Source organism: Diprion similis, chromosome 11, assembly GCF_021155765.1.
Source record: "Diprion similis isolate iyDipSimi1 chromosome 11, iyDipSimi1.1, whole genome shotgun sequence".
Lineage (NCBI taxonomy): Eukaryota > Metazoa > Arthropoda > Insecta > Hymenoptera > Diprionidae > Diprion > Diprion similis.
The window spans coordinates 5,859,468-5,884,330 of NC_060115.1; the positions used below are offsets into that span (position 1 = coordinate 5,859,468).

Below are 24,863 nucleotides of genomic sequence, written 5' to 3' on the forward strand. Positions count from 1 at the left end.
GTTCCAGTTGGAAACTCCTTCCTCAGCGAGATAAATAAATATGACGTGTAGGTATATAAAATAGTATTCGTATATTTCATGATTACTTATAAACAGATCTTAATAAATAAACGAGTCATTCATCTGATCGTTGCATACCGCTGAAACTCATTTGTAGAAAACTGACCCGGTATATGAGGAGCTGGAGGGCCAAGTATATCCTGAGCTGGACTATGTACCTTGATTTGTCTCATGTGTGTATCTCGACCGTTTTGATGATTCGTTATCACTGCGATCTGAATCATAAACGTTCTAATAGGTCTGTCATTAATATCTTTGATCGGAATGACAACCCAGCCACTGGGCTCGTTGAGATCCATTACTTCTACTTCTTGAAGATCGTTGAAGTTGGTTCCTGCTCTGACGCTTATTCTGGAAAAGTTTACTTCTGTAGAAAATTTTTGCAAAACTTGACATGCGGATAGAATGTTTTTTTGCAGTCAACTTTTTTTCACCTGCTCGGTGTGTAGCTCTCGTCAAGTTTATAATCTGTGTAAATGCATATATCTCTGATGGTTGTTTTTCTCCTAAATTGAATATTGACCAAATGAGGTAACTGGCCGTCGGACTGCCAATACGTTTCTGTTATATCGTCTCTTAGCTGATCCACGCCGAATCCTGGTTTGCAAGAAGATAAACTCCATATTGCCTGATTGCCGACTTCACGAACCCGACCAGCAAGTTCTTCTTGGACCGGATCCAAGTCACCTAGAATACATTATTATCAAACCAAGTTAAATACATATTATTCATGTAGGATTTCAGAGGGTTCTACACTAGTATTGCATCATTAGTAAATAAAACGCCAACCAACCTCCGCCGGTTGTTTTGTTGCTCATGAGTAAATAAATTTGAGGTTATCAGGCAGGACTTTACGACTTGATTATTTTCTCTACTCGATCGTAGAATCGGAAGCTGGTATTGTACGATACGTTATATATTCCTTTGGTCGATTTATTGGCATCGGCTCATCTTCAGAAAATGGTGTAAAAACTGCTACAACATTCAAAATAAACTTGCCAGTACCATCGTGTCGTTATATATTCAAATAAATCCGCCTAATAACATTTTAAAGAACCGGACATGCCAGGTCGAAATAGTTCGCATGTACGGACGTGACGTCAGCGGGTGTTCCCTCGAGCTAATTACTTCGAATTCGAATGTTGTGAGTTATTATTTGAATTGTTGCTATGGTGAAATTGATTACTCCACATGTGCTGGACACAGAAAATGCAACGTGATCTATCATACAGAGCTTTATCAGGACTTTAATATACATTTTCAATAAACAAGAAAATTTTTTACTAACACAATAATGACTTTGTCTTTAACGAGGATTGACTACACAGCAGTGGGTTCCACTTCTCGTGGAACGACACGATTGTTGCCTACATCAGATCCGAAACAACAAACTCAGAGATTTGTTGTAGGTGATCACGATGGAATTCTACACATATGTGGTGAGACTAGAAAAAATAGCATGAGTAACTGATTCTTATCTGAACTATTATTAAAATATCTATTCACTTGCATATGATAAAAGGAATAAAAAAAGACGAGCTGCAAATTATATTTAAATCCCTACCGGGGCCAAAAGTTATTGGAATCTCGTTGGGAGGTGTACTCGGGACTCAGAAGGATAAAATATTTGTTGCCGTTGGCAATTCAGTCAAGGGATACACTAGAAGAGGAAAAGTCTTTTTAGAATTTGATACAAACTTACTAGAACCCATTTCCACAATGTAAGTGCACAAAGATAACTTCTTCTACAATAATGACACTGGATAATTGCTTAAACTGGCCTTTTCTATTGCCAGGTGCGTTCTGGGACCAGATCTATCAGCATGTGCTAAGGATTTGTACCACCGGTATCATGATTGTCGGGATGCTGACACGTACTTGGTTGGAGAGAGAATAATGGATGTTCTACTTTTACCAGGCGAAGGTTCCGCTGTTGTTGCCATTCTTGCCTGCGGAGATTGTGCTGTAAATTTTATACATTTCATTGGATCGAACACAATTTTGTAACTTTAATATATATTCCAATTTGTTATGTGTATCTTGGATTAGGTACGAGTTCTCCATGGCGGCAAGACACCGACGTTGCTCAGATTAACCAGCATACCAACGATTTTGATGCCTTACAGGTATCGATTGTTTTTTCTTTCTGTCCCCTTAATGAACAATGAAATAGATGATCATTCAAAGGCTAACATGGGTACAATGTTATTTTAGAGAAGCTGACATTGAATCCAAAGATCGTATTTTAGTGGGTACAACAGATGGTAGAGTTGGTTTGCTCACGCTTCAAAGGGATAAAACTCTGAGAGTAACCTGGCTACTTAGCAATAATGGAGCAGAAATCACATCTTTAGACACTTATGAGTTGCAGGATGGTGTAGATATTCTTGTTGGAAGACAGAATGGAATTATAGAAGTATTTGCATTTCCTGAAGAGGATGATACCGCACCTGTATTGAGATTTCGGCATGTAAGTTGTGAAACGGCTTGTAAAAAAAATTAAAATACCACATACAAAAACACACAATGCAATTCATTCATTGTAATATTATAGAATTGTGGCGAAAGTATCAGTACAGTAGTAGGAGGTATAGTTGGAACTGTGGGTTATCCAGAAGTTTTAGTGACCACATATTCTGGGCGAATATTCGGTCTGACAACAAAGCCACCTGGGTTGTTACAGGCAGACCAGGATGTCGGACTGATGACAAAACTGAAATTAGAAATCGACCAATTAGAACAAAAAAAAAACCAACAAAAGGAGTCCTTTGACGTGCCAGTCGATGCTTTAGCACCACCAATACTGAACGTTAATCATAGGTGATAATAGAATGATTAAAAAGCTATTTATAATTATTAATTGAGTTCAAAGAAACTACCCGTGCTCGATTTTCTTCTTATACACGTAGGATGCTTATCAACAAGGAAAATGCGTCCTACACTTTATCCGTTGAATTAGAAACCTCGATTGATAACATACTACTTCAATCGGATACTCCTGTGGATTTACTCGATGTTGAGAGTAACAGTGCCGTTGCTAGTTTGTCAGCATGTGATCCTAAATCAGGAAACTATGTTTTGGCTACCTATAGATGCCAGGTAAAGTCTTGGATTGATACATGATAAAAGTCCCTGTAATCAATTCTGACAGTAAATACATATTAATTGAAACGAAAGAATGGACAGAATACACGATAGAAATTCATAAGCACAATTGTATCATGGTTTAGATCAACACCAATCGTCTCGATTTGAGATTGCGGACAATTGAAGGACAGCCTGGATGCTTGCACATCTATGTAACATCGCAGGTATTTTTTTTTGTGATCGAGTAATATAAGATTGCAATCAATGATTTGGCTTTTAAATATTGATATGTAGCTCGATTACTAAAGGTACAACCAAAATGCTGTCGGCGAATACAAATTCCAATCCATGCATTATCTTTCCATTCAAGAATTCACAAAGATGAAAATACTGTGATAATGGGAGGTCCATTTAATGAACTGAATTTGCGTGGTTCTTTCACTGCTGCTGAGGTACATTAACAATATTTGCAAAACACTTCAGTTAGAAGAACAAGTATTATTAGATAAGTGTATATAAGATTAACATTATAGATTCATGCTTGGCTTTTGTTGGCCCTTCCCGACATACCTGAAAGACCTCATTTGGAAGATGGCGAAGGCACTTTAATATTTACATCAACCTTTGTTGGAACTATGTTGAAATGCAATTACAAGCAAGTTCTTGATCAATATATTTAGCTTCTCAAACTTTATGAACATTGGTATGTTTGAATAATAGAGTTTATTTTTAGAAAAGGTAATGCGATATTTCTGGGAGAAAATATATCAAGTATTATTATTCTGCGAGATGTATTAGCCGGAGAAGCTACTAAAAGAAAAATACGGTTGGACGTTTTCTGTAGTAAGTTATAATCATTAAAAATATTTGAAACAAATATTTTAAAACTTAATCATTCATTCTGTGATGTATACATTGACTAAATACATCGATAGATATCGCCAATGGAAGTATTTCCAGGGTATTGGAGTTAGTCCTACCTCGAATTGAGGCAGCGCAAGCACTAAAGGAGAAAGTTAAAATTCTTGATGCATTACAAGAGTGGGAGCTAAATACTAATCCAGAGCAACTTTGTCCAAAGTATCAAGAATTACTTAAAAATGAATCAAATCTTCGAGCTGAGCTTATAAAAGATCCCGAGATGCTGCAGAGGTTGTATGGAACGATTACTGACTTGTACGTTGATTGGGAGCGAGCCAAAGGTGGTCAAAAGTAAAGAAACTTTACATCGAGTAATATACATTAGAATTTTAGCTTCTATTTGGTAAACTGATGAAATATCATTTCATTTGATTAATAATTTTTTTATATGCTGATTGTTCGCCCACACCTTATTTCTAGATTTTGTTTTTGTACATATGCAGGTATATTTCATTTATATAATGTTGTAGAGTAACGAGCAAAGCAGCAACAGAGAAACTAAGACCAGCATTAGAATCGAGGGATCTTACGCTGCTGCTACAAATTTTCAGTGGTAACAATAGTGCTGCTGGAACACCTGTTCCGCCATTGGAACAAAACTAAGACTCCTAATAAAATGAAGAGACAGATGAAGATTAGTGTATAAATGTGTCTGTGTAAAAAATATATTTTTCAACATTGAATTTCCACATAAACAACTAATTAGTTTACGTTTGAAAACATGATATAGAATTTTAGGATTATAGTTCTTTACATAACTAAACCTATGACGTAGCATAGGTTTGTGTGTATAGGATTTTCAAATACAGAATTTCCAATTATATCCCAAAATCTGTGTTGACCTGCGTCCATTATTATTTGGTTTTAAATTACGACACTAGTCTGAATATACATTAAGAAAAAAAACTCATGTTCACTATATATATAAATTTCACTGATTGTAGTCTTATGTTTTTGAAGAATATTGCCCTGACCTGTCACCACTAATTCTAATTTATCGAAACAAAGTAGGTTTCATACGTTCCACAACTCTAATGAATCACGGTAGCAGCCTCAATTCGTTCATTAATTTAATTATTTATTCATGCAATATGCAAGAATGATCAACAGCCTCGATCGCCTTAAATAGTTAATATTAAACAACTAATTTAAATTGGCAGAAAAATAATTCATTGATAGTTTTTGAAATTTAATTGATGCCAGTTCACCTGTTGTAGCAATAAAGAAATATTTATGAATAATCAATTATTTTTATACGTAGTATCGCAATATTCCACCATACGAAAAGTATCGAAATCTAAACTAATGTGTATCCTCTTCTATAAATTCCGAAATAACAAATACTTTAGACTGACAATATTAAACTTTTACCGTCTCCTTTCAGCTATTCAGTTCTTCGTTTGAAATTAAATCAAAGTAGTTGATGTATGCTTACGCAGTTGTATTTTACATTGTGATTCTTGTGTGATACATACAAGTGTATGTATATTGAATTTCACTAATTACGTAATAATTAATTGTACTAATGGCAACAGTGCTCAGTGATATTGATTAAGCACTGTAGTATGAAATATCAAATGTTGGCAAAGTAAATACATAATTCACATACATACCATTGATACCAATATTATATACTATCAAGTAGCCACTTTGAATGAGATCATTCAAAAATTTATTTGATTTTGTCATTAGAAAATTCAATTCATGTACGAGATCTGTTGATAAAACGTCTTTCTTGAAACAGTGTTTACACTGACTTATGATCATACGCAAAACTGTACATCAATAATCAGCCAAAGTTACATGAAATAATTCGATCTGTAACAGAAAGGTTGAAAATAAAACTGTTTTTAATAATTCAAGAGACTTGTATCAATCATCTTAGTAATAACTAACTATTTAGGAGTTCTACATTCTAGGAGTTACCTACACATCACGTTATTCATATTGAAATCAATGGATCCAGTGGATACAATTACTTTAATAGAGGACATCTGCAAATAGATGATTCAGATTCGTAATTTAACTCACAGCGAACAATAGGCTACAGATGATAACATGGCCACGTGTACAGCGTATCTGTAGTTCGTACATCTGCCTCCAAAGGATCCCTGTCTGTCCCACCATCTGTCGTACGTGTAGCAGAATAATCCATGTTCTGCCCACCTTCATGTGGTAGAATACTCTCCGGATTGTCTTCTGGCGAAACAAGTTCAACTCCATTACCTTCAACTTCCAACTTTAGTTCCTCAACCAAACTATTCTGAATCGTTCTGACTTGAGATGCTTTATTTTCATCATCCGTTAAGTTTTTAGTCATGGTCGTACGATTTACAGGCCTATCAAATCTTCCGCGCGAATGCGTGTTCAGATGCCTTTTCATGTCGCTTCTTACCCTGAAGGGTTTTCCACAAACTGTACATGGGTGAGGTTTTTCGCCTGTATGAATTCGTCTATGATTTTGCAGGTAACTGCTTGCTCTAAAAGTCTTATTACAATATTCGCATCGATAATTTTTTTCACCAGTATGAATACGTCTGTGGACAATAAGAGAATATTTTCGCGCAAAGTCTTTGCCACAATATTCACACTGGAATTGTTTTTGTTCGGAGTGTATACTTGTCGAGTGATATTTCAAGTCACCCCATTGACGGAAGTGACGTCCACAATCGTCGCACTTGTACGGTTTGTCGCCACTATGTAATCTTTTGTGTACCTACAAAATTTAAAAAAATTCAACGTAAGTCTAAAAGAAAGCAAGAAGAACTGATTATTTACAAACTTTACAAAAATGCAAAGTGTAAAGGTGAGTTAAAATTTTATATTTTTGACACTGACAACTCATCCAACGCCAAGTGTCAAAGTGTACTACACCGTTAAAAACGGTGGTGATACCCCAAAACGATATTAATCAATCGATTGCATCAATAAAGTCTATGTAGTTGCATAAGAAAGTATATCAAAAGCAAAAGTTTGGTGTACATTGCCACGGCTTGTAGTGGTGTAGTACTTGTTGGCCTTGAAATTTGGATCAATTTTGTCTAATATAATGATGTACCTTTAATGCACTAGCAGCAAAGAAACTTTTTCCACAAACGTCACACTGATGAGGCCTTTCTCCACTATGAGATCGCATATGATAAACCAAACTATTCTTATGGTTGAATGATCGACCGCATTGCAGGCAGGCAAGCTCGTCAACTATACCAGTATAATAATAGAAGTAAATTAGGTAATTGCATAACTCAGGCTTCCACGTAGAAATTGCCTTCTATATCTGAAGATTTACATAATGGATCCAAATAACTAATATCTTCTTAGCAAGATACCTACTTGACCTTCTATGTTTTTGTGATTTCTTCTTTTTAGTTTGTGGTACTTCGATTTCTTCTTTATCCAGTAAATCATTTTCATTAATTGTAGTGGTTTCCACCTGTTCCTGCGCACCGTGGTCAGGTACATCCGAAATTGCCCACAAAGTTGGCCCCCCATTAACATCGTTTAGTGCACCATCAGCTTCCTCATCAATATGAGCTCCTGTTTCCTCAACTATAAGTAAAACAAAGATACTAATAGCAATGTCTACTTATTGATATGCAGAAAGAATGTCTATTGGATATGAGCTTTCTAGATATAACTCACCGACACCTCGTATGCCTTCCATGAGATCTTCAGGTTCACTAAACTCTTCTATTACAGTAGTATCAATCCCTTGAACGGAGTCTGACACAGATATTGTTATGCTCGTATTAGTGGTTTGTGCTATTCTAGATTCTACTTTTACTGGTTCATAGTGTGCCTGCAATGAAAGATAGATATTAAAAAGAAAGGTCCCTATCCCAAAGTAATAAAAATCTGTTTACAATCCAACCTTCAAGTGTTCAAAGAATTTCAATTGTCCGCCTATCGAACAACCGCACAATTCACATCGAAAAACATGCATCAGAGGTTCATTAACTGGTTGCTGAGAAACAATATCCTGGTTTAACTTTGCATTATCTCTTCTGACGGAAGTCCGTTTGGATTGCTGCTTCAGTTTTTTAGGGATCCTTTTTTTATGAGGCAAGGATCTTTTTGGTCCTGAAGTAGGCGTTGCATCCTCACTGCTCTCTGCAGAAACATCAATCTCATATTCGCTTTTTATGTTGATAAACTCCTGTTTTACATTTTGAGATTGAGAAATCCGTTTCATTGAATGCATTGTCGGATATACTGGAGGTGGGTCTGGATCAGGTATTGTCTGCATATAAGCGTTAACGGGTGAGAGTGAATCTAAATGACCAACATCGGGTAAGGTGGGATCTTCGTGTTGCTGGCTATGCAATTGTTGTTGTTTTTGTTGCTGTTGAAGCTGAACAGCAACTAATGCTGCAGCTAATCTACGATCCTCCTAGAAATTGGATTTAACATAACTTTAGGCTGTACTTGTCTCGAATTTCAAGGACACCTAATTTCCCAGGCACCTGGACACTTTAGAAATCACAATTTAAAAAACCTTTTACCTCTGTCAGTTCGTGTGATAAAAGATCATCTTCTGTTTCATAGTACTGAGTTGTTGTAGAATATTCTGAACCAACGCCTGCATTCATCATCTCTACAACCATTCTTTCTGGAATTAATTCTCCATTTAAGGTAATTAAAGGAACTCCTTTGGAGAGAGATTCCCCATCTGCTGGCTGTATGGTTATATATTGTGCACCCTCCATTCCCTCTAACAGAACTGCTTGAGCCTCTTCGTCAGTCGTGACCTCCATGGTAGTGACGATGCTGCAAATAATATTCATGTTGCATATTTGTTTAGATTAACTGAGATCTCTCTGCGATTTCTATGGGACCCAATATTTTTCTAGCCCTAAATAGAAGAGAATTTCTTTGTTTCTTTACATGCGCTGGCGAGTAATTTCGCTGTGTAACCTAAATTATTGCTAGTCCTGAGATTTTCCTGCTCACGAGACACTTTGAAGGACCTGCTTCTAATCATTTTTAGTTACATGTATTTGAATTTCCCGCGTCAAGTTAGGCGTCATGCGATGACAGAAGGCTCAAGGTCACTGCACCCACAACTTGGCAAAAATTTTCTTCTCATTATTACACAAAGAAATGGATTAAATATTCCCACCTATCACCTTCCTCGGTCTATCTTATAATTCTTTTGTTGGTTATAAACTTGTGAATGCGTTAACTCGACTGATATAAACAAAGGCAAAATATTGAAACACTGTAGATCAAAATGTGACAACAGTGCTTGCTTCTTGACGCCATTACACCGGAAGTCACTAACGCGCAGGCGATTCTCAAATGAAAATTTACTAGTGTTAATTGAAGCACGTAAGTTTTTATTATAAATTCAGACTCGTCGATTGTAAAATGCAATGAGGTATTTTCACGTCACGTGGAATAGAATTCAGAATAAATGTTTTTGACAGTTTATACAAGTTTTCGATATTTCAATTTCGGCCTATGGTTATAGGTATATATAAAAGAATAATATTGATATGTTGGTACTGCTGCAATACCGAAGTTCCCCAATTTATTCCCCAGGAACTAGTATTGCGTCAAGTGTGAAAAAAAAAAACATCCGACTGTCACTTTATCATATTTAACGGAAACAGTTTAGGTATAAGTGATTAATTTGCAATTTTAAATTATTTTCATCATCATGCATGTGACAGTATTTATCAGGAAATTTAACTGACGCAAAGACCACATAAAGCTCAGCAGCTCGTTATATTATTGAGACTGTCACCAACGATCGCCTGTCAAGTATCAGCTGACTCACAGTTGCAATCGAGGGAGGAAATTCCTTTATTATTGTTGTATCTGTTATGCAAATAACTTCGTTTACAACTTTGTCAGCGTAATTTTGAGAATCTCGTATAAAATTTCCTAAAATAATAAAAGATATATAATCAGATAAGGTATTAATGAATAATCGTTTAATTGTAAGCTGCAGAATCAGTATAGCAATTAAAGATATATAATCTTTCAATCATTAATAATACACGCAGTCACTTAATTTAACACCGAATAACGGGTGTAATAAATGAATTACCAATAATACTTGCCATTATCCCAATGCGAGGTTTTAGTGAAATGAACTTACTTTGATTGTAAGTAATACATACTTATACTTACCAACAATTGTGATGATGAAACAAAAACTAAATACTCCTGAATAAATACGTATGTTGAGATCGGCCGGAATGCTTGAGTAAGCGATGGCGTCAATTTGCCAACGTTGGCGGGTATGGATTCTTCCATTATTAACGTGCCTCTATGGACTGGTCATTATAATATTGCTACCAATATTATTGACAAACTCTATCAACAATGGATTTAGAAAACAAGATCAAGGCGCCTTGGCCGGGGGTGCGTTTGTCCTGCTGGCCTTACCAATTTCATTTTATGAAATTATACAGCACATGATACACTACACCCAACCAAAGCTGCAAAAATATATTATCAGGTATAATAATTGCAGAATATATAATTATCTGATACAAAAGTCGATCATAGACCTTACAAAATTTGGCAGCTTTTATTAGATTTATCAATTTGCAACTGACATTTTATATTCTAGTGATTCATTTTTTTTTTTATAGAATTTTATGGATGGTTCCAATATATGCGGTTAATGCTGTAAGTTATTTCTGTTATATCAATGTATAATTCAATCTCCGATCCAGAAATAGATGTAAAATAATGAATAAAGAATACATATTTTTCTATTATTTACAGTGGCTTGGTCTTATTTTCCCCGATGAAAGTATATACATGGACAGTTTGAGAGAATGCTATGAAGCATATGTGATTTACAACTTCATGATGTATCTACTTGCTTACCTTAATGCTGATCATCACTTGGAGCAAAGACTGGAGCTGGCGCCACAGGTTCATCACATGTTTCCTCTCTGTTGTCTACCAGATTGGGAAATGGGAAAAGAGTTTGTTCACATGTGCAAACATGGCATTCTTCAGTACACTGCTGTTCGACCTATAACAACGTTGATTTCATTGTTAGTTGAACAGTCATTTTTTGTTTTCATTTATAGGGAGGGCAATATATCAGAAAAAGTAGAATTTTTTCAGCATGAAATTAATGTGGTATTTTTACAACGAAAGGAATAGAAAAAGATGTGTTTCAATGCTGGTTGTATCCAAGAGACAACACCTTTCAATTCCTAGCTTAAAATCAAAAATTTTTCAAGATATACAAGTTGGTATTTTAAAAACAATTGCCATTCATTGAACTTGACACTTTTTATGAATTGCAGTATTTGCGAATTGAACGGAGTCTATGGCGAAGGTGAATTCAGAGGAAAGGTTGCTTTTCCGTACATGATTGCGTTCAACAATTTATCACAATTCATAGCAATGTACTGTTTAGTATTATTTTATCGAGCGAATTCAGAGGCGCTAAGCCCAATGAAACCAATTGGGAAATTCCTCTGCATTAAAGCTGTTGTGTTTTTCTCATTCTTGTAAGTTTCCTATAATAGTGATATTTTCAATTATTCAATATTGTTCAAATAATTCATATATCCATATAAATTTTCATTTGTTCCAGTCAAGGTGTGATTATAGCCTTTCTAGTATATTTTGATGTAATATCGAGCATTTTCAACACAGACAACACAGATGATATAAGAAATATTTCATCAAAGTTGCAGGATTTTCTAATTTGTATAGAAATGTTCCTGGCTGCTGTAGCTCATCACTACAGTTTCAGCTACAAGCCGTTTGTTAATTTAGCACAGAGCCAAGTATGGTGGGATGCGTTTAGGTAAATGTTGAATATTGTGAATCTTGTGAAATAGATCAAACATTTGGGCAAATTGTGTTAATTCAAACTGTTTAACGCTTTCAGAGCAATGTGGGACGTTTCAGACGTTCATAATGACATTAAGGAGCATCTCGGAGTCGTAGGATCATCTTTGAGCCGTAGGATTCGCGGACGCAGTTCCTATCACCAAACCTGGGGCAGTGCAACTGAGCGCACATCTCTATTACCACAGGCACAAGTCCCATCAGCTCAAAGTGCACCAGCATCTTCATTCGTGGGATACAACACAAACGAAGCTGGTACAAGTGATGATAACTCCCAGGATTTTATTGCCGGCTTTGTTGACTTAAGCCCTGAAGTTCCAGAAAGCAATAATCGTGCTATCAACACGTAAATAAAAGTATAACTACGAGTAACAAAGTTGGAGAGATGCGGTTCCATCGCTCAATATTATATACATGAAACTGAAAACTTGAAAAATGTCTAAATTCTTTAAAATCGGATGAAAATAAGCAGAATTTTGATATCCGCAATGATATATATTTTAATAAAATGTTATATATACCGACTCTGTCTAAATAGTAATATATGTGGCTCAGAACTTTCGTTACCTCAGGTGAAGAAAGTGGAGTGTAAGAGAAATATTTAAAGCAGGATAACAATTGATTCAAAATGATTTTGTAAATATGAATAAACGTGATAAATATAAATATTTCTTTAAAAAACTTGTTTCTCGTTAAAATTTTTAGATATCTCCTTTTAGTAAATTATAATTTAATACAGACTGGCAAAATTTACACCGCTCAAATCTGTTGATTTTCGTTCTTTGCCTAGTTAAAAATTTCATAAGTCCCGCCTCAGGAAATCTGTGTATATACTAAGCAATACAGAATAGCAAATATAGTACATTGGCAACATTAAACTCTTCTTTAAAATTCATCTTACTAATTATTCGGAGTTCCTTTATACTCCCTTCAATTGTAACTAACTAATTTCATGCGCAAAGTAGTAACAAAGACTAGGTTTCCCGCGACTTCCGTTATATAGTTTCTGTGGCGTACTTTCCTAATTATTGGCGCCAAATGGCCACAGTAGAATCATTCGTCTACATATATGAGTGGTAGTAGAGATTTAATCCATACAAATCAATCTCTGGAAATTTGGTTGAACAAGCGGTGAAACAATGAATGGAACCTCTGAATTGTGGAGGCAAAACGATACTTCTTGTCGTTTATCGACATGCGAAACCAACGGCAGAGTTAAAGCAGACGATGCGGCAAAAGAAACCTCAAAATTTTGCTCAACACCTGAAACTTCGGAGAGGCACGAAGAATATGAATACCTTGATTTGGTGCAACGAATTATCCGAAACGGCAGGAAGAAGGGCGATCGCACTGGAGTTGGAACTTTGTCTATTTTTGGACCCCAAATGCGGTTTAGTCTCAGAGATGGTAAGAGCTGCGCATCACAAATATTACTGTATTATTAATTATTATAGCAAAAAGATAATTCCTAACTGATGTATTGCAGGTGTTTTTCCACTCTTGACTACAAAATCTGTCTTCTGGCGGGGCGTTGTGGAAGAACTTCTATGGTTCATTAGAGGATCGACGGATGCCAGGGATCTTTCCAGTAGAGGTGTTAAAATTTGGAACGCGAACAGTTCTCGATCGTTTTTAGACACCTGCGGCTTTACTGATAGAGAAGAAGGCGATCTTGGGCCAATCTACGGCTTTCAGTGGAGACATTTTGGTGCTGAGTACAAAGATATGAATGCGGATTATACAGGACAAGGTATGAATTTGTGATATTAAATACTTTTTTTATGATAGAATCTGCAATCTAGAATTTTATAAAATTGATAGCAAAGTTGATGACGCTAGACTTGGTCAGAGGCTGTGTTTTTACAAAACTGCATCATCTTCAGAAGTCCACTTCAGCTAAATTATCTTTGCAAACTGCCACTGGATTTGATTGGACTTTTAGAAATTCGAATTTATCCACTGAAACATTCAAGTGATTTTTGAATTCTTTTATTGGAAATAATGTTTCATTAACTGTTGTAGGAATAGATCAACTACAAGATGTTGTAGAGAAATTGAAACATTCGCCAAATGATAGGCGAATCATAATGTGTGCTTGGAATCCAGTGGATATCCCAAGAATGGCTTTACCCCCTTGCCATTGTCTGGTTCAGTTCTACGTATCTGATGGCGAATTATCGTGTTTATTGTACCAGCGAAGCGGGGATATGGGTCTGGGTATTCCCTTTAACATTGCCAGTTATTCTCTACTCACTTACATGTTGGCCCATGTTACAGGATTGAAGGTTTGTTGAGGTTTAATTTCGTTGTATTTCAACTGGCAATGCATAATTTTCATGTAATCTTCACTTTCACAGCCTGGTGAGTTTGTGCATACAATTGGTGACTGCCACGTTTACTTGAATCATATTAATGCCCTAGAAGAACAGATTAAACGAACACCAAGACCGTTTCCCAAACTTGATATTATTCGAAAGGTTGACGATATTGATGGGTTTAAGGCAGACGATTTTGAACTGATCGGGTACGATCCTCACCCAAAAATAGCCATGGATATGGCTTTGTAACAGAACCGGTATACTGATCTCGTTCCTAGAATTTAAAAACTTGGAAAGTATCCAAATGAATACCTAATGGGGCTAAAATCGTTGATGATATTCACATGAGAATTAGTATCTTTCTGTACATTATAATGTGTAATATATCGATGACATATCTTGCATGAAATTATGTATATTGTTCGACGCAGTGATTGGGCTGGCAGCTAATGGGCAATATTTTATTTCCATTGTTATTCCTTTCCAAGATGTTCAAATAGTATTAACAAACTGCTAATGGAATCACGTGCTACAGTATATTCTTTCATGTATATTTTATTTCTTAATAAAAATTATATATTTAATAAACTCATTTCTTAATATGTATTAAGACTTAGTGAAAATCACTCAAGTATACAAATCTCATTTCATAATTACATTTTACAATTACTTTGAATTATCTTGAAGAAGAGATACACCTTTAAAAAACCGAAGCACATGCGAACATACTGTAAGTATAACGAATCTCAAGTTTTCAAAATTACAGGTTTCATTGAACAGTAACCAAGTGTACGAATTTGATTAGCCCTTACATTATTAAAGACAGGAATTTAGAAACATAGATTGATCACGCTTGTGAAAATTAGTGACAATCCCCTCGGTGAAATTAAAATTGATACCTTGAGATGGAATTACAAGTTTGGAGACTGACAGATCGCAGTTTAAATAAGGTCAAAACTTGAGGACAAATGTGTGATAAACCGTAATAAAAATTCCATAGCCATATGAGCAAATTAAACAGATGATATTTCTGGACATTTTCGTTTCTCATCAACAATTCAAGCATTGCAGACAAGAGAACAAAGGCTAGCACATTTGGACGTCATTGGCCTGCGAAGTACTTAATTGGTGTAACTGTTGAGTGACTGCCAATGTGCCTCCTTCGCACACAGTTATTATGACCCAAATTACATCTGAAACAAACGTTCAAGGAAATTCACCAAAAGAGATCATTTTTCCCAAAATACTGTGAGATGTTTCCATGCGTTTCACAAGATACCAAATTTTTCAGCCAACGTTGAATCTTACCACCAAAGTAGGAGCCGGTTGGCGTTGCCATTCTCCATTTGCTTTGGTAAACTCCAGGTTGTGCCGGACTCACTAATTCCACGCTCAGCTCGAGTGTAGTCTTTGGTGCTACGCAAGGAACAGCGACAGGGCTGGAATCTCCCATTTTGACTCCGCCTGTATGCTGTAGACAAACTCCTTCAGGCCAAGCTTCAGTTCCTGTATTTTGCACTTGCCAAGATTTGCGAAACTTTGTATTAGGAGGGACGGATTCACCCTCGCCAATGGTAGAGTCGCATATCAAACCCATTGAAGGTAGTTTGAATGAGGATTCAAAATCAAAGTAGCTACATATTGCTGCTTGAAGATTCCTGTTGCAGAATTAAATACAGTCGAAAGAGTCATTTTACTTCATAGCTAAGACAATGTTTACAAGCTGTAAGATGGGAGGAAACTTTATCTCATAAAGTGATAAGTTAAAGATTAATGGAGCGTTACAAAATACGGCAATTGAAATAATGAGGTTAGGTTTCTCTAGCGTCTCAGTTTCGCAAAGTTCCTGTGATTACACCTCTCATATATTTTTCCATAAGACGGCAGAAGTGCTGAGGAAGATTTTTACCAATTATTCATATCCAAGAAAAAGGCTGCCGTTGCTTCGTTGAGGTGGCTACCAGCCAATAACCTCTGAAGCTGTTTCACCAGGTCATCTTTGTCCGTCGTACCCAGACAGCTGAACTGTTGAAGCAAATTTTGATCGAATTCGTTGTCCACATCCATATTTCTCTCCTTTTATTTACTCGATTAACCCATCAACAGTGTTACGCAATTTAAAATGATGCACTCGTGTTATTTTCGTTTGACAATACCGAGGCTATAAATTTTTAATGTCATTCTTCACGCGACGTGACTGTGACGTTCGTTTCGTTTACCGTCTTGTCCTATCCAGTCCTGTCCTGTACTGTCCTCTATGCCTGTTTGCTTTACCTACTTCGCTGTCGAGCCGCAGGTTGGCCACACGACCCCTCGCGAGGTTTTCAACCGAGCTTTCGAAGCGAAAAAAAATTATTCGGGAAAAATCTCTTGCTCTGCGGCAAGTATCTACTTCTAATACTTTTCGAACATGAGGCCGCAGCTTTTTTTTCTTACCAGCGACCAGGGTCGCTCATTAGGCAGTCAAAGGTCAAGGTGTTATCGCGCATGAGAGAAGCGTACCGAACAAATCATTTGCGGGTGGGCATGAAGAAAAAAGTCAGAAGTATATTATGTTATATTCAGTTATATTTCCAAACGTTGAGATATGATCTTCAGAGATGGCAGCTTTGAAATCGACTTTTGCATGCAATGCAATGCTCCATTAAAATTGACTGAAACATATGTGATACTGTCAAATTAAAAGCGACGAGTAATGTAGAATAATTATACCCCAATCAAAGTAAAAATTTCCTTGAAATTTCAATGATAAATACCCGCTCATTGTACTTTCTTACCGATTAAAAGGCGAACTGTTGAAAATACAGATTTCTGCTGCAGTGCGAGTAAATGCACAACGAGTTGCAGAATACGAGACGTAGGCGCGCTCGGTTCGCCTACACACGTTGCGCATGATCCGTAAGTACGCGCCGCGCAAGAGAAGAAATACGAAACAACCGACAGTCGAGTAAGAAGTCCAGGGTGCATGCGGATGATATTAAAGCGCGTCGATGGTGTTAAGAAAAGAAGAAACGCTTACGTGTTTTTAATCAGTAGACTGTAAAATCTTTGTCGCGTACCGTTAATGAACGGTGAAAAAAATAATTTCACACAAATAAAATCCGGGTTACAATTGAAGAAACGAAATGGCATTCTCGTAGCAATTATTGTCACTAGTTGAAGTTGAAACTTGATACAGTGCTCCGCGGCCGATATACAGATATATACATATATATATATATACAAATATATAATTATAAATATCCCCTAAAATATAAGCTAATTATAATTCGGTTGTACGTATAATTGATCAAGATTAATAAGAAAAACTTTGGGAAATATTTATGATGATCGGACCGTCGTCGGGAACGAGTGGCGGGATGCCAAATCGAGAGACAACCGAATCGTCGGTTGTGAGAGCCAAAAGAAAGTTCTTCGACGATTTGGACCTGGATCATTTTTGCGACGACAGCTGCCAAAGCTGTAATAAACGTTATCATTTAACCGAACTGTCTTCGAACGGCATTCAGGGTATTTACGGGGGTTCTTCGTCGACAATTTCAAGCGAAAAATCAGTATCCCCGTCCGTAACATACGTGCCGAACGCAGGTATCTCACCGATGTCGTCAGAAGAAATTTCTAGCTCCGGTTCGATGGCGAGACTTGAGGTTTTGGTGGTCGACGGTAACTGGGACGAATCGAGTATGAGCACAAACTTGACAAGTTTGTCCAGCCACCATTCAAACGTTATAAATTCGTCCGTTCTCTCCGACATCCAATCACTGCAGGATAATTACGGGACGATGCCTAATTGGAACACGGTGAACGCACCAAGTGCGAACAACGTTAATCAGACGCCCGAAGTATTCGTACCCCAGAATATGCAGCCTGCCGAGGATCAGGAAAATGGGAATTTGTCCTGGCTACTGGATTTTAAACTCGACTCACTGATCGAGGTACCAGAAGAAAAATTATCGGATCTTGGCTCGCGAGAGAATGAAAATGGTAATTTTTTAACAAAGTGATATCCTGACCTATTTTTTTTTTTTTTGATTGTCTTTTTGTTTTTGTGTTTCTTTATATTTGTATTCGTTATTGTAATCAGTCGGTCGCTTAGAATTTTTGTCCTCCATAACGGTCACTCAAAGTGTGGAATGTTTGGCTCTTCACAGAAGTAAAACACATTGAAGCAAAAAATAATTTCTCGCTAAATTTGTTTATTAAGATATTGCAAAAGGTGAATGATACACACCGCAGCGACATATTATAGTCAATCGAGACCACGGTGTGATCCATCCAGCAGCTTTTCTATCAGAAAAGATCGAGGGGAACTACGAAGCATTTTGCATTACCACGGAAGGACTTCAAATCTTATTTCAGTCTTTTCATTTGAAAATAAATTCGCGCGCGTGGAGAAGTGCATAACATGTATATTACTGCTTTGATAATCACCGTTAAGATATTTAATCCGCACATGTACCGATGAGCCCCGAACGAAATGTATGAAACGATAATAAACATCAACGTTGCAATAAAAACCCGCTCAAAAATTGACGAGAAAAATTCTGTACTCTTTGAAAAATCGCGTGCAGGTGTGTCGAACGTCTGCAGCAATAGATTTACGGCGAACAAGATGAGCACCGGATCGCCGTCGTCGTCGGGTTCGGTGTCTAGCTTCGTGCACGAGATCAGAAGACCCTACACTCACGCCGGGCTTTCCTCCGGGTCCGGAAATTTGCACGGACATGTACAAAATGAAACAAAATCATCGTCGCCCAACAATTACAACGCGGTAAATGAAGCTCGAAATTTGGGAACGGGTCGTTATGGTGGTCCGAAGAAACCGCCTTTTACCTACACCGAACTGATAGAGCACGCATTACAAGAACGGGGAGAACTGACGGTCTCTGCGATCTATCAATGGATTTCGTAAGTGTACCATACATTGTTAGTGTTGTTGTTGTTATTATTATTATTATTACTAGTAGTCTGCTAATTTGTGTTTTATGTTGATACTCGAGCGCTACTATGTAATATGCGCAGCATTGAATCGGATAAAATGTGAACAATAGACTGGTAATATCCTCCTAATGATGATACATATCATCATATCTTGAAAACCGACAATTATTAAGCTTTTACGCTGTTGTGAATCACAGATTATGAGACATCTGTAAGAACACAAAACTGGTGTGAGAGTAAATAACAAGATCGATATTGTAATTTTCATTTCACATCTATGCTATATTTTATTAATATATTTGAAGGAAAGAGACTTGGACGAATATAATATATAATACAGCATATATGTGATAATATAACGTGACAATATTTTTTATCCGCTTTACACTCAAAACATTATCACGTGAATTATGTGTTTTTTTTTGTTTTTTTTTCGTTTCTATCATTACATGTGTCGTTTTTATTTTACACTAAATGTCGCATAGCTTTAGCTATCTTCTACGAGAAAACGATTTGTTCGCTGGCACGGTGCAGTTACGCGATCGAGGGGCAAGCATCACGGCTCGGTTAGTCGAGGATGGTACTACTTGGTACCGGTACTACTACCACCACTGTGCACCCCTTTAACCCGAAGGCTTGGTACCACCTGGTACAAGTAAATCCCACCCTGGTCCCCTTCTCATCCCTTAGTCGAGCTTGGATTTGTTCGATCCACCTCGAGCATTCGAAAGTTACGATTTGCGCATTTTCCTCCGCGACTCCTTACGACGGTATAAGAGTTGTACTTGAAAAACAAACACATATAAAGAGGGTTGTGTCAGGTGAATGATGAATTCAAATTTTCAAGTAACAATCTCAAATTACATTGTGCAAAATCTGGGCTTCGTTTGCCAGTGGATGGAATCGAATATGGCACCCTGTTAAAGATTTTGGCTCGCCAAGTCCAGATTTCGATTAGGAATTTAATTTTATACTAGCTATATGAGATATTTACAAAACACGATATCAGCACGAATAAATAAGTAAAGCTTTTTTCAAACGACGCGAATTTACATACGTGTTTAATCTTAACACAAGGCGTAATATTGAAACCCCAATAAACGGAAACCGATGAACTCTTTCGATTATATTAGTTTTAATGCAAAATCAAGATCTCGGATTGGGGAGTTTGTTTAAGTCAACAGGAGATCGTGGATGCTGGAGAAGTAACAAGGCTCGAGGTTACGGGATAGATTGTCATCTCGATTGGCAATATAACGAAAGCCAAAAGGTTGTAGATACATGACAGGAGGTGCTCGGGGTAGCTGATAACGTTTAAAAATCGAGTTTATCAGCCTTTCGAACGATTATTTCTCTATCTTGTATGCGACAGATGGCTTGGATCACCTGCCCTCGATAATTGATTACCGTTTTCAAATATATTGCCGCAATGAGTATACACGACAGGATAAACTACAAACCACCGATAGATGAGCCTGTAACATCTATATACATAGTTACACATACCTGCGCAATATCAGTGAGGTATGTATGTGTAACTAAAAAAAACTACACATACGTATAAAAGATCAAAGTATAGATACACAACGAATCAATTTATTCGAAGAATTGTTAAAAAACTTCATTTTTATCGTTGGACATCACTGAAGTTTAAAAGAAAATACTGACCATTGATGTTATGTACGATTCGCCCGCGTGAAAAGCACGTGCATCGACACGCGACAATAAGAGGGCCCACAACAAAGATCCATATTAGTAATTGCCGAACGCGTAACCGACCGTGACGTCCCGGTACGAGATCAAGCAGGTGTAGGACAGGTAAAGGAAATTACATTCAGAATCGGCTACGCGCGGTACAAGGGTGATTTTCCGAACGATTAAAGTGGGGACCAGGGACCAGCGACCAAAGGGGGTGCTAGCGTGTGCCTGTCGCTTCGAAAGACCCTTCTGCGCGGTTTGACGCCCCTAAAAAATCCCGAGGAAAGGAACTTGTGAAAGAATCCTTGAAAGGTTCGACGAACTCGGTCGCTGATTCATGCTGGATCCAATGAAGTTATGCTTTTTCCAATGCAATACGATTTCGAATTCGAAATGAATATTACAATTTTCTGTAACAGGTTTTTCTGTATTAAATGTGTTGATTTTAGTTTCTAATCTCTTATTTTTTGTTTCAGAGAACATTTCCCTTACTACAAAAGCAACGATGATCGTTGGAAGAATTCTGTGCGGCACAATTTATCGATAAATCCTCATTTCCGTAAAGGGTCGAAAGCACCTCACGGAGCCGGCCACCTCTGGGCAATAGCTAATCGAGGAGAGACAAGACCTCGACAAATAACACCGACGAGTGGCGGTACTTTGACGCGGCAATTCGTAGCGAAAAACGAGCAAGACAATAGTTATCGAAAAAGCAGCAATAATTTACGGTAAGTGTTGTTGAACGGAGTTTGATGTGAAAAATGAATTGAAGAAAATGGTCGTAAGATTTTGAAAAAATTTTCTATCATTGAAGTGTTGAGAATTTTTATTGTTCGTATATCTTTAAAACACGATTGCAGGTCTCAGCTGATCAATCAGGTTGTTACAATGGACGAGATTGCGGCTGCGACAGCAAGTATTCAGCAACCCGAAGAAACTAGCGAAGTAATTAACACTGTCACTCTGGAGCATTGCGCTGAGCAAATACTTAGCGGGATAAAAAGGGAAGTTGAGGTGCAATACCTTGTGCCTATGGTTATACCGAATAACGGGGAACACAATCCTATTCAACAAAATCAGCAGAATGGTCAATTGGAGCAACACTATCACCTCAAAGAAACAGGTAAATAGAAGAAGGAACCATTTAAACAAACTAAGTAGCGATATCCAAAAGTTATTATAAAAATATAAGTTTCTAGAAAAGAAGTACGAATCCCTTCCACTGTATACCTCAAATATTGTCTTTCCTCAGACTTTTTAAACCCGGTATCGAAAGAAGTGGTGGCAGAAGAGTGTGGGCTAATTGGCGAGGGTTATCTGGTAACGGACTTGAATCCAACAACTCTAGGGCTGAATATGGTGGAATCAGAAACCATTACGCCAGAGAATCTTTTCGGTGAAGAACTGAGCTTCCAGTTTTACGAATTAACATCGCCGTCACAGCTGCAGTCAGCCTGACACACAGAGAAGGGAAAAATCCGTATAATTTTTCTGGAAGAATCGTGGATCCAGGACGTTCAAATGGTGGATAACTTTGATACTGGTTTGTCCTTGAAACAAGGGGATCTCTCGGTAACTCCAAATTCTGAACTCAAGGATTTAACTGCCTGCACAGACATAGCGGATAATCAAAACACAATGTGCATTTTAAACAATAAGAGCTGATCGTCAAGTATCCTCAATTCACTTTACTTTACCTCTGGCGCAAACAACGGTCTGTTATTTATTTAAATATTTAATATCATAGCTGATTTGTAAAGTATGTTAATCAGCTTATTTCCATTCTCATTCGTAGCCAAACCAATGCGTCGTACAGTGCCTGGATGTGTCTTGAAACATAATTTATTATTAAATATTACTATGATGGTTTCTCCTAGTCCCTACAAAAAACTGTGTGTAATGTTTTTGTATTAGCAAAGGAAATATAATATAACATTTACAATTTCGCAGATGCTTCAAATTTATTAAATACAAACTCCTGTTACCGCATTTCTTGTCAGTCTACGTATTGACTTTCATTGATTTCTGTACAACATTTCAGGAATCATTCAGCATCTTTATCAACTTCACTATCTTGACTCTTATTTCCTTTCGTTTTCTCCTGATTTGATTTAGCGATCTTGGCCAACAATTTCTGTTGTCTGGCTTCTTTTTTAGCTAACTTCTGCTGTTTTTTATCCGCTTTGTCCTTCTGAGCAAGCACCTCCTTGAATCTCGCATCATTGGGATTTATTTTGAAGCCAAAATGCCGTCTGACCTCTTCTATCAGGCGTTCCTTTCTCTCCCTGGCTGCCAACATCTCCGCTTCTTTCTTAGCTACTTTGGCATTCAGGTCCGCGATCCATTTATCAAGTTTCTTTAGATTTTGACCTACAGCTTCATCCCTATGTCATGAAAATAAAAAAAGTAATTCTGATAACAACATGCAGCTTTCAGGTACAAAATTTTCATTATCGATTGCATTCATAACCAAAGTGCATTACCTGGCTCTGATACTTTCTGCCAATTCAATATTCTTCTTGGCAATCTTATCCCACATATCATGAATTGTTTCTGGATATAAGAGTGATTCATATTCCTTCCTATCTGCAACTTCGTCCTTCGTCGGCCAGGCGATTCCAATAGGTACATCACTAGCCTCCATACCATACCTTCCAACCATTCTTCGCTTATATCTAACTGAGGTGTGAAAAGATTGTATTTCATCATATTCAGGACGCTTGTCAAACAAGATGTTTCTGTGCGAAGCATTAAGCCTGGACTTGTTTCGCTTCTGCTCAATTTCTTCCTCGGTCAAACCTGGGGTGCCTTTGGGTACTAAGTAGAATTGCTCATTCAGTGTTTCAATATCAAGATCATCTTTCTTCGACACTTCCTCGGCCTTTGTTGCAGCGAATCTTCTTGAAAAAACTCTTGGTAGCAGGGAAACGACGTTCCCGTTACGAGATAACATCACGTTCATTTTTCACCGTCTCTCAACACGGCGACGTCGTAACTTTCACAAGGATTCTAACCTAAGTATCTAACCTCAAAAAAGCAGGTTATGACACCAACAGCAGATCTTCAATGGCAAGTGTTGATAATCAGTTCACTGTTATTCTCGTATCATGGAGATTGAGATATTTCATGTTTTCATAGATATTTGTTATACTGTCTAGTTTGATATTAACTATTAATTTATTATCAAGAGCATCAAGTTTTGATTTTCTACGATTCTGTAGACAATGGCCGACTACGACAATCACTCACACAGTCACTCAAGCACGTAAGTGATGTTCTGTACTGACTGACACTGTATACAGATGTCGCGAGGAGGTTTCCGTAGCTGGATTTTCACGGGCAGCAAAATGCTGCCACATTGTTTTGCTGCCTAAGTTCTTGGCCAATAAGAATGCCAAGAAAATAGGTAATTTGAATTCAGCGGACCAGGCAAAAAACACTGCGAGAAATAGAGAGAGATAAAAACAGATGTATATATGTGTACACACACACACACATATATATATATATATATATATATATACATATCAATGAATGGGGATAAAAAAGATAGCTACGTAAGCGAAAGTTATTAGTTCACGAGGAAATTCTTTAGAATTTTGGTTACAACGTTAAAGTGTCTTTGCTTAGAAGGACATATCCGAAAATTTATGAACTTATTTTGAATTATCTAGTTTTTGATTTTTCTGTTCTATGCATCCACACGAAACACTAGTCGGGACAATTCGTGTAACTTCCGATGAACTTCCGACAGTTGCAGCGGGACTAGAAACTTGAAGTGTCTGCCTGAATGAGGTTGCATCAGGTTGGGATTCCTCCAGTTCTACCATCATTTTACCACACGGGATTTATTCATTTATTTGCATAGAATCGATTGTCATGTCAAATTTGGCCAATAAGATTCACCCTTATGCCTTCCTCTTCATATAAAAAGAGATAGGCAACTGACAGTTTCAACTATCAACTGTTACAATAAGAGATTTCTATTCAAGCGCCGATGTTTCAGGTTCG

General features: G+C 37.2%; 8 protein-coding genes across 11 annotated transcripts; 4 read left to right on the top strand and 4 right to left on the bottom strand.

Moving 5' to 3' along the window:
* Positions 1–48: 48 nt before the first annotated feature.
* On the bottom strand, positions 49–1,177 carry LOC124412717 (anaphase-promoting complex subunit 10). Its single transcript, XM_046892839.1, has 3 exons — positions 854–1,177; positions 495–747; positions 49–411 (listed from the first exon to the last, which is right to left on the bottom strand). Exons 1-3 carry the CDS (start codon positions 876–878, stop codon positions 120–122), a joined length of 570 nt encoding a protein of 189 aa, XP_046748795.1. The 5' UTR covers positions 879–1,177; the 3' UTR covers positions 49–119.
* Positions 1,178–1,217: 40 nt separating this feature from the next.
* LOC124412704 (Bardet-Biedl syndrome 7 protein homolog) lies at positions 1,218–5,221 on the top strand. 3 transcript variants are annotated; one of them, XM_046892811.1, is made up of 13 exons: positions 1,218–1,499; positions 1,583–1,781; positions 1,857–2,025; positions 2,110–2,186; positions 2,275–2,530; positions 2,615–2,880; positions 2,970–3,159; positions 3,291–3,371; positions 3,456–3,599; positions 3,681–3,802; positions 3,881–3,990; positions 4,083–4,359; positions 4,539–5,221. In XM_046892811.1, the coding sequence occupies exons 1-13, from the start codon at positions 1,355–1,357 to the stop codon at positions 4,669–4,671; spliced, it is 2,169 nt and encodes a 722-aa protein (XP_046748767.1). In that variant the 5' UTR covers positions 1,218–1,354; the 3' UTR covers positions 4,672–5,221. The 3 variants fall into 3 exon arrangements, with proteins under 3 accessions (XP_046748767.1, XP_046748769.1, XP_046748768.1); XM_046892813.1 differs by lacking the exon at positions 4,539–5,221 and having other exon boundaries at positions 4,108–4,260; XM_046892812.1 differs by lacking the exon at positions 1,583–1,781 and having other exon boundaries at positions 1,363–1,499.
* Positions 5,222–5,753: 532 nt separating this feature from the next.
* On the bottom strand, positions 5,754–11,042 carry LOC124412705 (zinc finger protein 37-like). Of its 2 annotated transcripts, none has more exons than XM_046892816.1 (8): positions 10,912–11,042; positions 8,571–8,835; positions 7,940–8,458; positions 7,711–7,867; positions 7,402–7,617; positions 7,127–7,269; positions 6,100–6,784; positions 5,754–5,886 (listed from the first exon to the last, which is right to left on the bottom strand). In XM_046892816.1, the coding sequence occupies exons 2-7, from the start codon at positions 8,820–8,822 to the stop codon at positions 6,113–6,115; spliced, it is 1,959 nt and encodes a 652-aa protein (XP_046748772.1). In that variant the 5' UTR covers positions 8,823–8,835; positions 10,912–11,042; the 3' UTR covers positions 5,754–5,886; positions 6,100–6,112. The 2 variants fall into 2 exon arrangements, with proteins under 2 accessions (XP_046748772.1, XP_046748770.1); XM_046892814.1 differs by lacking the exon at positions 10,912–11,042 and adding an exon at positions 9,188–9,346.
* LOC124412709 (transmembrane protein 184C) lies at positions 9,600–12,563 on the top strand. Its single transcript, XM_046892827.1, has 7 exons — positions 9,600–10,534; positions 10,671–10,707; positions 10,807–11,084; positions 11,343–11,549; positions 11,636–11,851; positions 11,936–12,262; positions 12,298–12,563. Exons 1-6 carry the CDS (start codon positions 10,287–10,289, stop codon positions 12,243–12,245), a joined length of 1,296 nt encoding a protein of 431 aa, XP_046748783.1. The 5' UTR covers positions 9,600–10,286; the 3' UTR covers positions 12,246–12,262; positions 12,298–12,563.
* Positions 12,564–12,989: 426 nt separating this feature from the next.
* LOC124412712 (thymidylate synthase) lies at positions 12,990–14,649 on the top strand. Its single transcript, XM_046892831.1, has 4 exons — positions 12,990–13,302; positions 13,382–13,645; positions 13,918–14,180; positions 14,253–14,649. Exons 1-4 carry the CDS (start codon positions 13,035–13,037, stop codon positions 14,460–14,462), a joined length of 1,005 nt encoding a protein of 334 aa, XP_046748787.1. The 5' UTR covers positions 12,990–13,034; the 3' UTR covers positions 14,463–14,649.
* A 106-nt stretch (positions 14,650–14,755) lies between these two features.
* LOC124412715 (protein ILRUN) lies at positions 14,756–16,562 on the bottom strand. Its single transcript, XM_046892836.1, has 3 exons — positions 16,123–16,562; positions 15,522–15,871; positions 14,756–15,406 (listed from the first exon to the last, which is right to left on the bottom strand). The coding sequence occupies exons 1-3, from the start codon at positions 16,278–16,280 to the stop codon at positions 15,300–15,302; spliced, it is 615 nt and encodes a 204-aa protein (XP_046748792.1). The 5' UTR covers positions 16,281–16,562; the 3' UTR covers positions 14,756–15,299.
* An 864-nt stretch (positions 16,563–17,426) lies between these two features.
* LOC124412706 lies at positions 17,427–22,765 on the top strand. Its single transcript, XM_046892817.1, has 5 exons — positions 17,427–18,197; positions 18,785–19,121; positions 21,329–21,580; positions 21,713–21,975; positions 22,105–22,765. The coding sequence occupies exons 1-5, from the start codon at positions 17,537–17,539 to the stop codon at positions 22,308–22,310; spliced, it is 1,719 nt and encodes a 572-aa protein (XP_046748773.1). The 5' UTR covers positions 17,427–17,536; the 3' UTR covers positions 22,311–22,765.
* A 22-nt stretch (positions 22,766–22,787) lies between these two features.
* Positions 22,788–24,088, bottom strand: LOC124412714 (growth arrest and DNA damage-inducible proteins-interacting protein 1). The gene is made up of 2 exons (XM_046892835.1): positions 23,336–24,088; positions 22,788–23,236 (listed from the first exon to the last, which is right to left on the bottom strand). Exons 1-2 carry the CDS (start codon positions 23,812–23,814, stop codon positions 22,897–22,899), a joined length of 819 nt encoding a protein of 272 aa, XP_046748791.1. The 5' UTR covers positions 23,815–24,088; the 3' UTR covers positions 22,788–22,896.
* Between the last annotated feature and the right edge of the window lie 775 nt (positions 24,089–24,863).

Excerpts from the sequence above, each read along its gene's own strand:
- LOC124412717 (XM_046892839.1), bottom strand. The coding sequence starts at position 878 with ATGAGCAACAAAACAACCGGCGGAG. Across the intron at positions 748-853 it reads CAACAAAACAACCGGCGGAG|GTGACTTGGATCCGGTCCAA; the intron begins GTTGGTTGGCGT and ends AATGTATTCTAG. Across the intron at positions 412-494 it reads GAGAGCTACACACCGAGCAG|AATAAGCGTCAGAGCAGGAA; the intron begins GTGAAAAAAAGT and ends AAACTTTTCCAG.
- LOC124412704 (XM_046892811.1), top strand. The coding sequence starts at position 1,355 with ATGACTTTGTCTTTAACGAGGATTGACTACACAGCAGTGGGTTCCACT. Across the intron at positions 3,803-3,880 it reads ATGTTGAAATGCAATTACAA|AAAAGGTAATGCGATATTTC; the intron begins GCAAGTTCTTGA and ends GTTTATTTTTAG. Across the intron at positions 3,991-4,082 it reads ACGGTTGGACGTTTTCTGTA|ATATCGCCAATGGAAGTATT; the intron begins GTAAGTTATAAT and ends ATACATCGATAG.
- LOC124412705 (XM_046892816.1), bottom strand. The coding sequence starts at position 8,822 with ATGGAGGTCACGACTGACGAAGAGGCTCAAGCAGTTCTGTTAGAGGGA. Across the intron at positions 7,868-7,939 it reads AATTCTTTGAACACTTGAAG|GCACACTATGAACCAGTAAA; the intron begins GTTGGATTGTAA and ends CTTTCATTGCAG. Across the intron at positions 6,785-7,126 it reads TTGCTGCTAGTGCATTAAAG|GTACACAAAAGATTACATAG; the intron begins GTACATCATTAT and ends TAAATTTTGTAG.
- LOC124412709 (XM_046892827.1), top strand. The coding sequence starts at position 10,287 with ATGGCGTCAATTTGCCAACGTTGGCGGGTATGGATTCTTCCATTATTA. Across the intron at positions 10,708-10,806 it reads CAATATATGCGGTTAATGCT|TGGCTTGGTCTTATTTTCCC; the intron begins GTAAGTTATTTC and ends TATTATTTACAG. Across the intron at positions 11,085-11,342 it reads ATAACAACGTTGATTTCATT|TATTTGCGAATTGAACGGAG; the intron begins GTTAGTTGAACA and ends TATGAATTGCAG.
- LOC124412712 (XM_046892831.1), top strand. The coding sequence starts at position 13,035 with ATGAATGGAACCTCTGAATTGTGGAGGCAAAACGATACTTCTTGTCGT. Across the intron at positions 13,303-13,381 it reads GCGGTTTAGTCTCAGAGATG|GTGTTTTTCCACTCTTGACT; the intron begins GTAAGAGCTGCG and ends GATGTATTGCAG. Across the intron at positions 14,181-14,252 it reads CCCATGTTACAGGATTGAAG|CCTGGTGAGTTTGTGCATAC; the intron begins GTTTGTTGAGGT and ends TCACTTTCACAG.
- LOC124412715 (XM_046892836.1), bottom strand. The coding sequence starts at position 16,280 with ATGGATGTGGACAACGAATTCGATCAAAATTTGCTTCAACAGTTCAGC. Across the intron at positions 15,872-16,122 it reads TTCTTGGATATGAATAATTG|GAATCTTCAAGCAGCAATAT; the intron begins GTAAAAATCTTC and ends ATTCTGCAACAG. Across the intron at positions 15,407-15,521 it reads AACCGGCTCCTACTTTGGTG|ATGTAATTTGGGTCATAATA; the intron begins GTAAGATTCAAC and ends CGTTTGTTTCAG.
- LOC124412706 (XM_046892817.1), top strand. The coding sequence starts at position 17,537 with ATGATGATCGGACCGTCGTCGGGAACGAGTGGCGGGATGCCAAATCGA. Across the intron at positions 19,122-21,328 it reads GCGATCTATCAATGGATTTC|AGAACATTTCCCTTACTACA; the intron begins GTAAGTGTACCA and ends TTTTTGTTTCAG. Across the intron at positions 21,581-21,712 it reads AAAAGCAGCAATAATTTACG|GTCTCAGCTGATCAATCAGG; the intron begins GTAAGTGTTGTT and ends ACACGATTGCAG.
- LOC124412714 (XM_046892835.1), bottom strand. The coding sequence starts at position 23,814 with ATGAACGTGATGTTATCTCGTAACGGGAACGTCGTTTCCCTGCTACCA. Across the intron at positions 23,237-23,335 it reads GCAGAAAGTATCAGAGCCAG|GGATGAAGCTGTAGGTCAAA; the intron begins GTAATGCACTTT and ends TTCATGACATAG.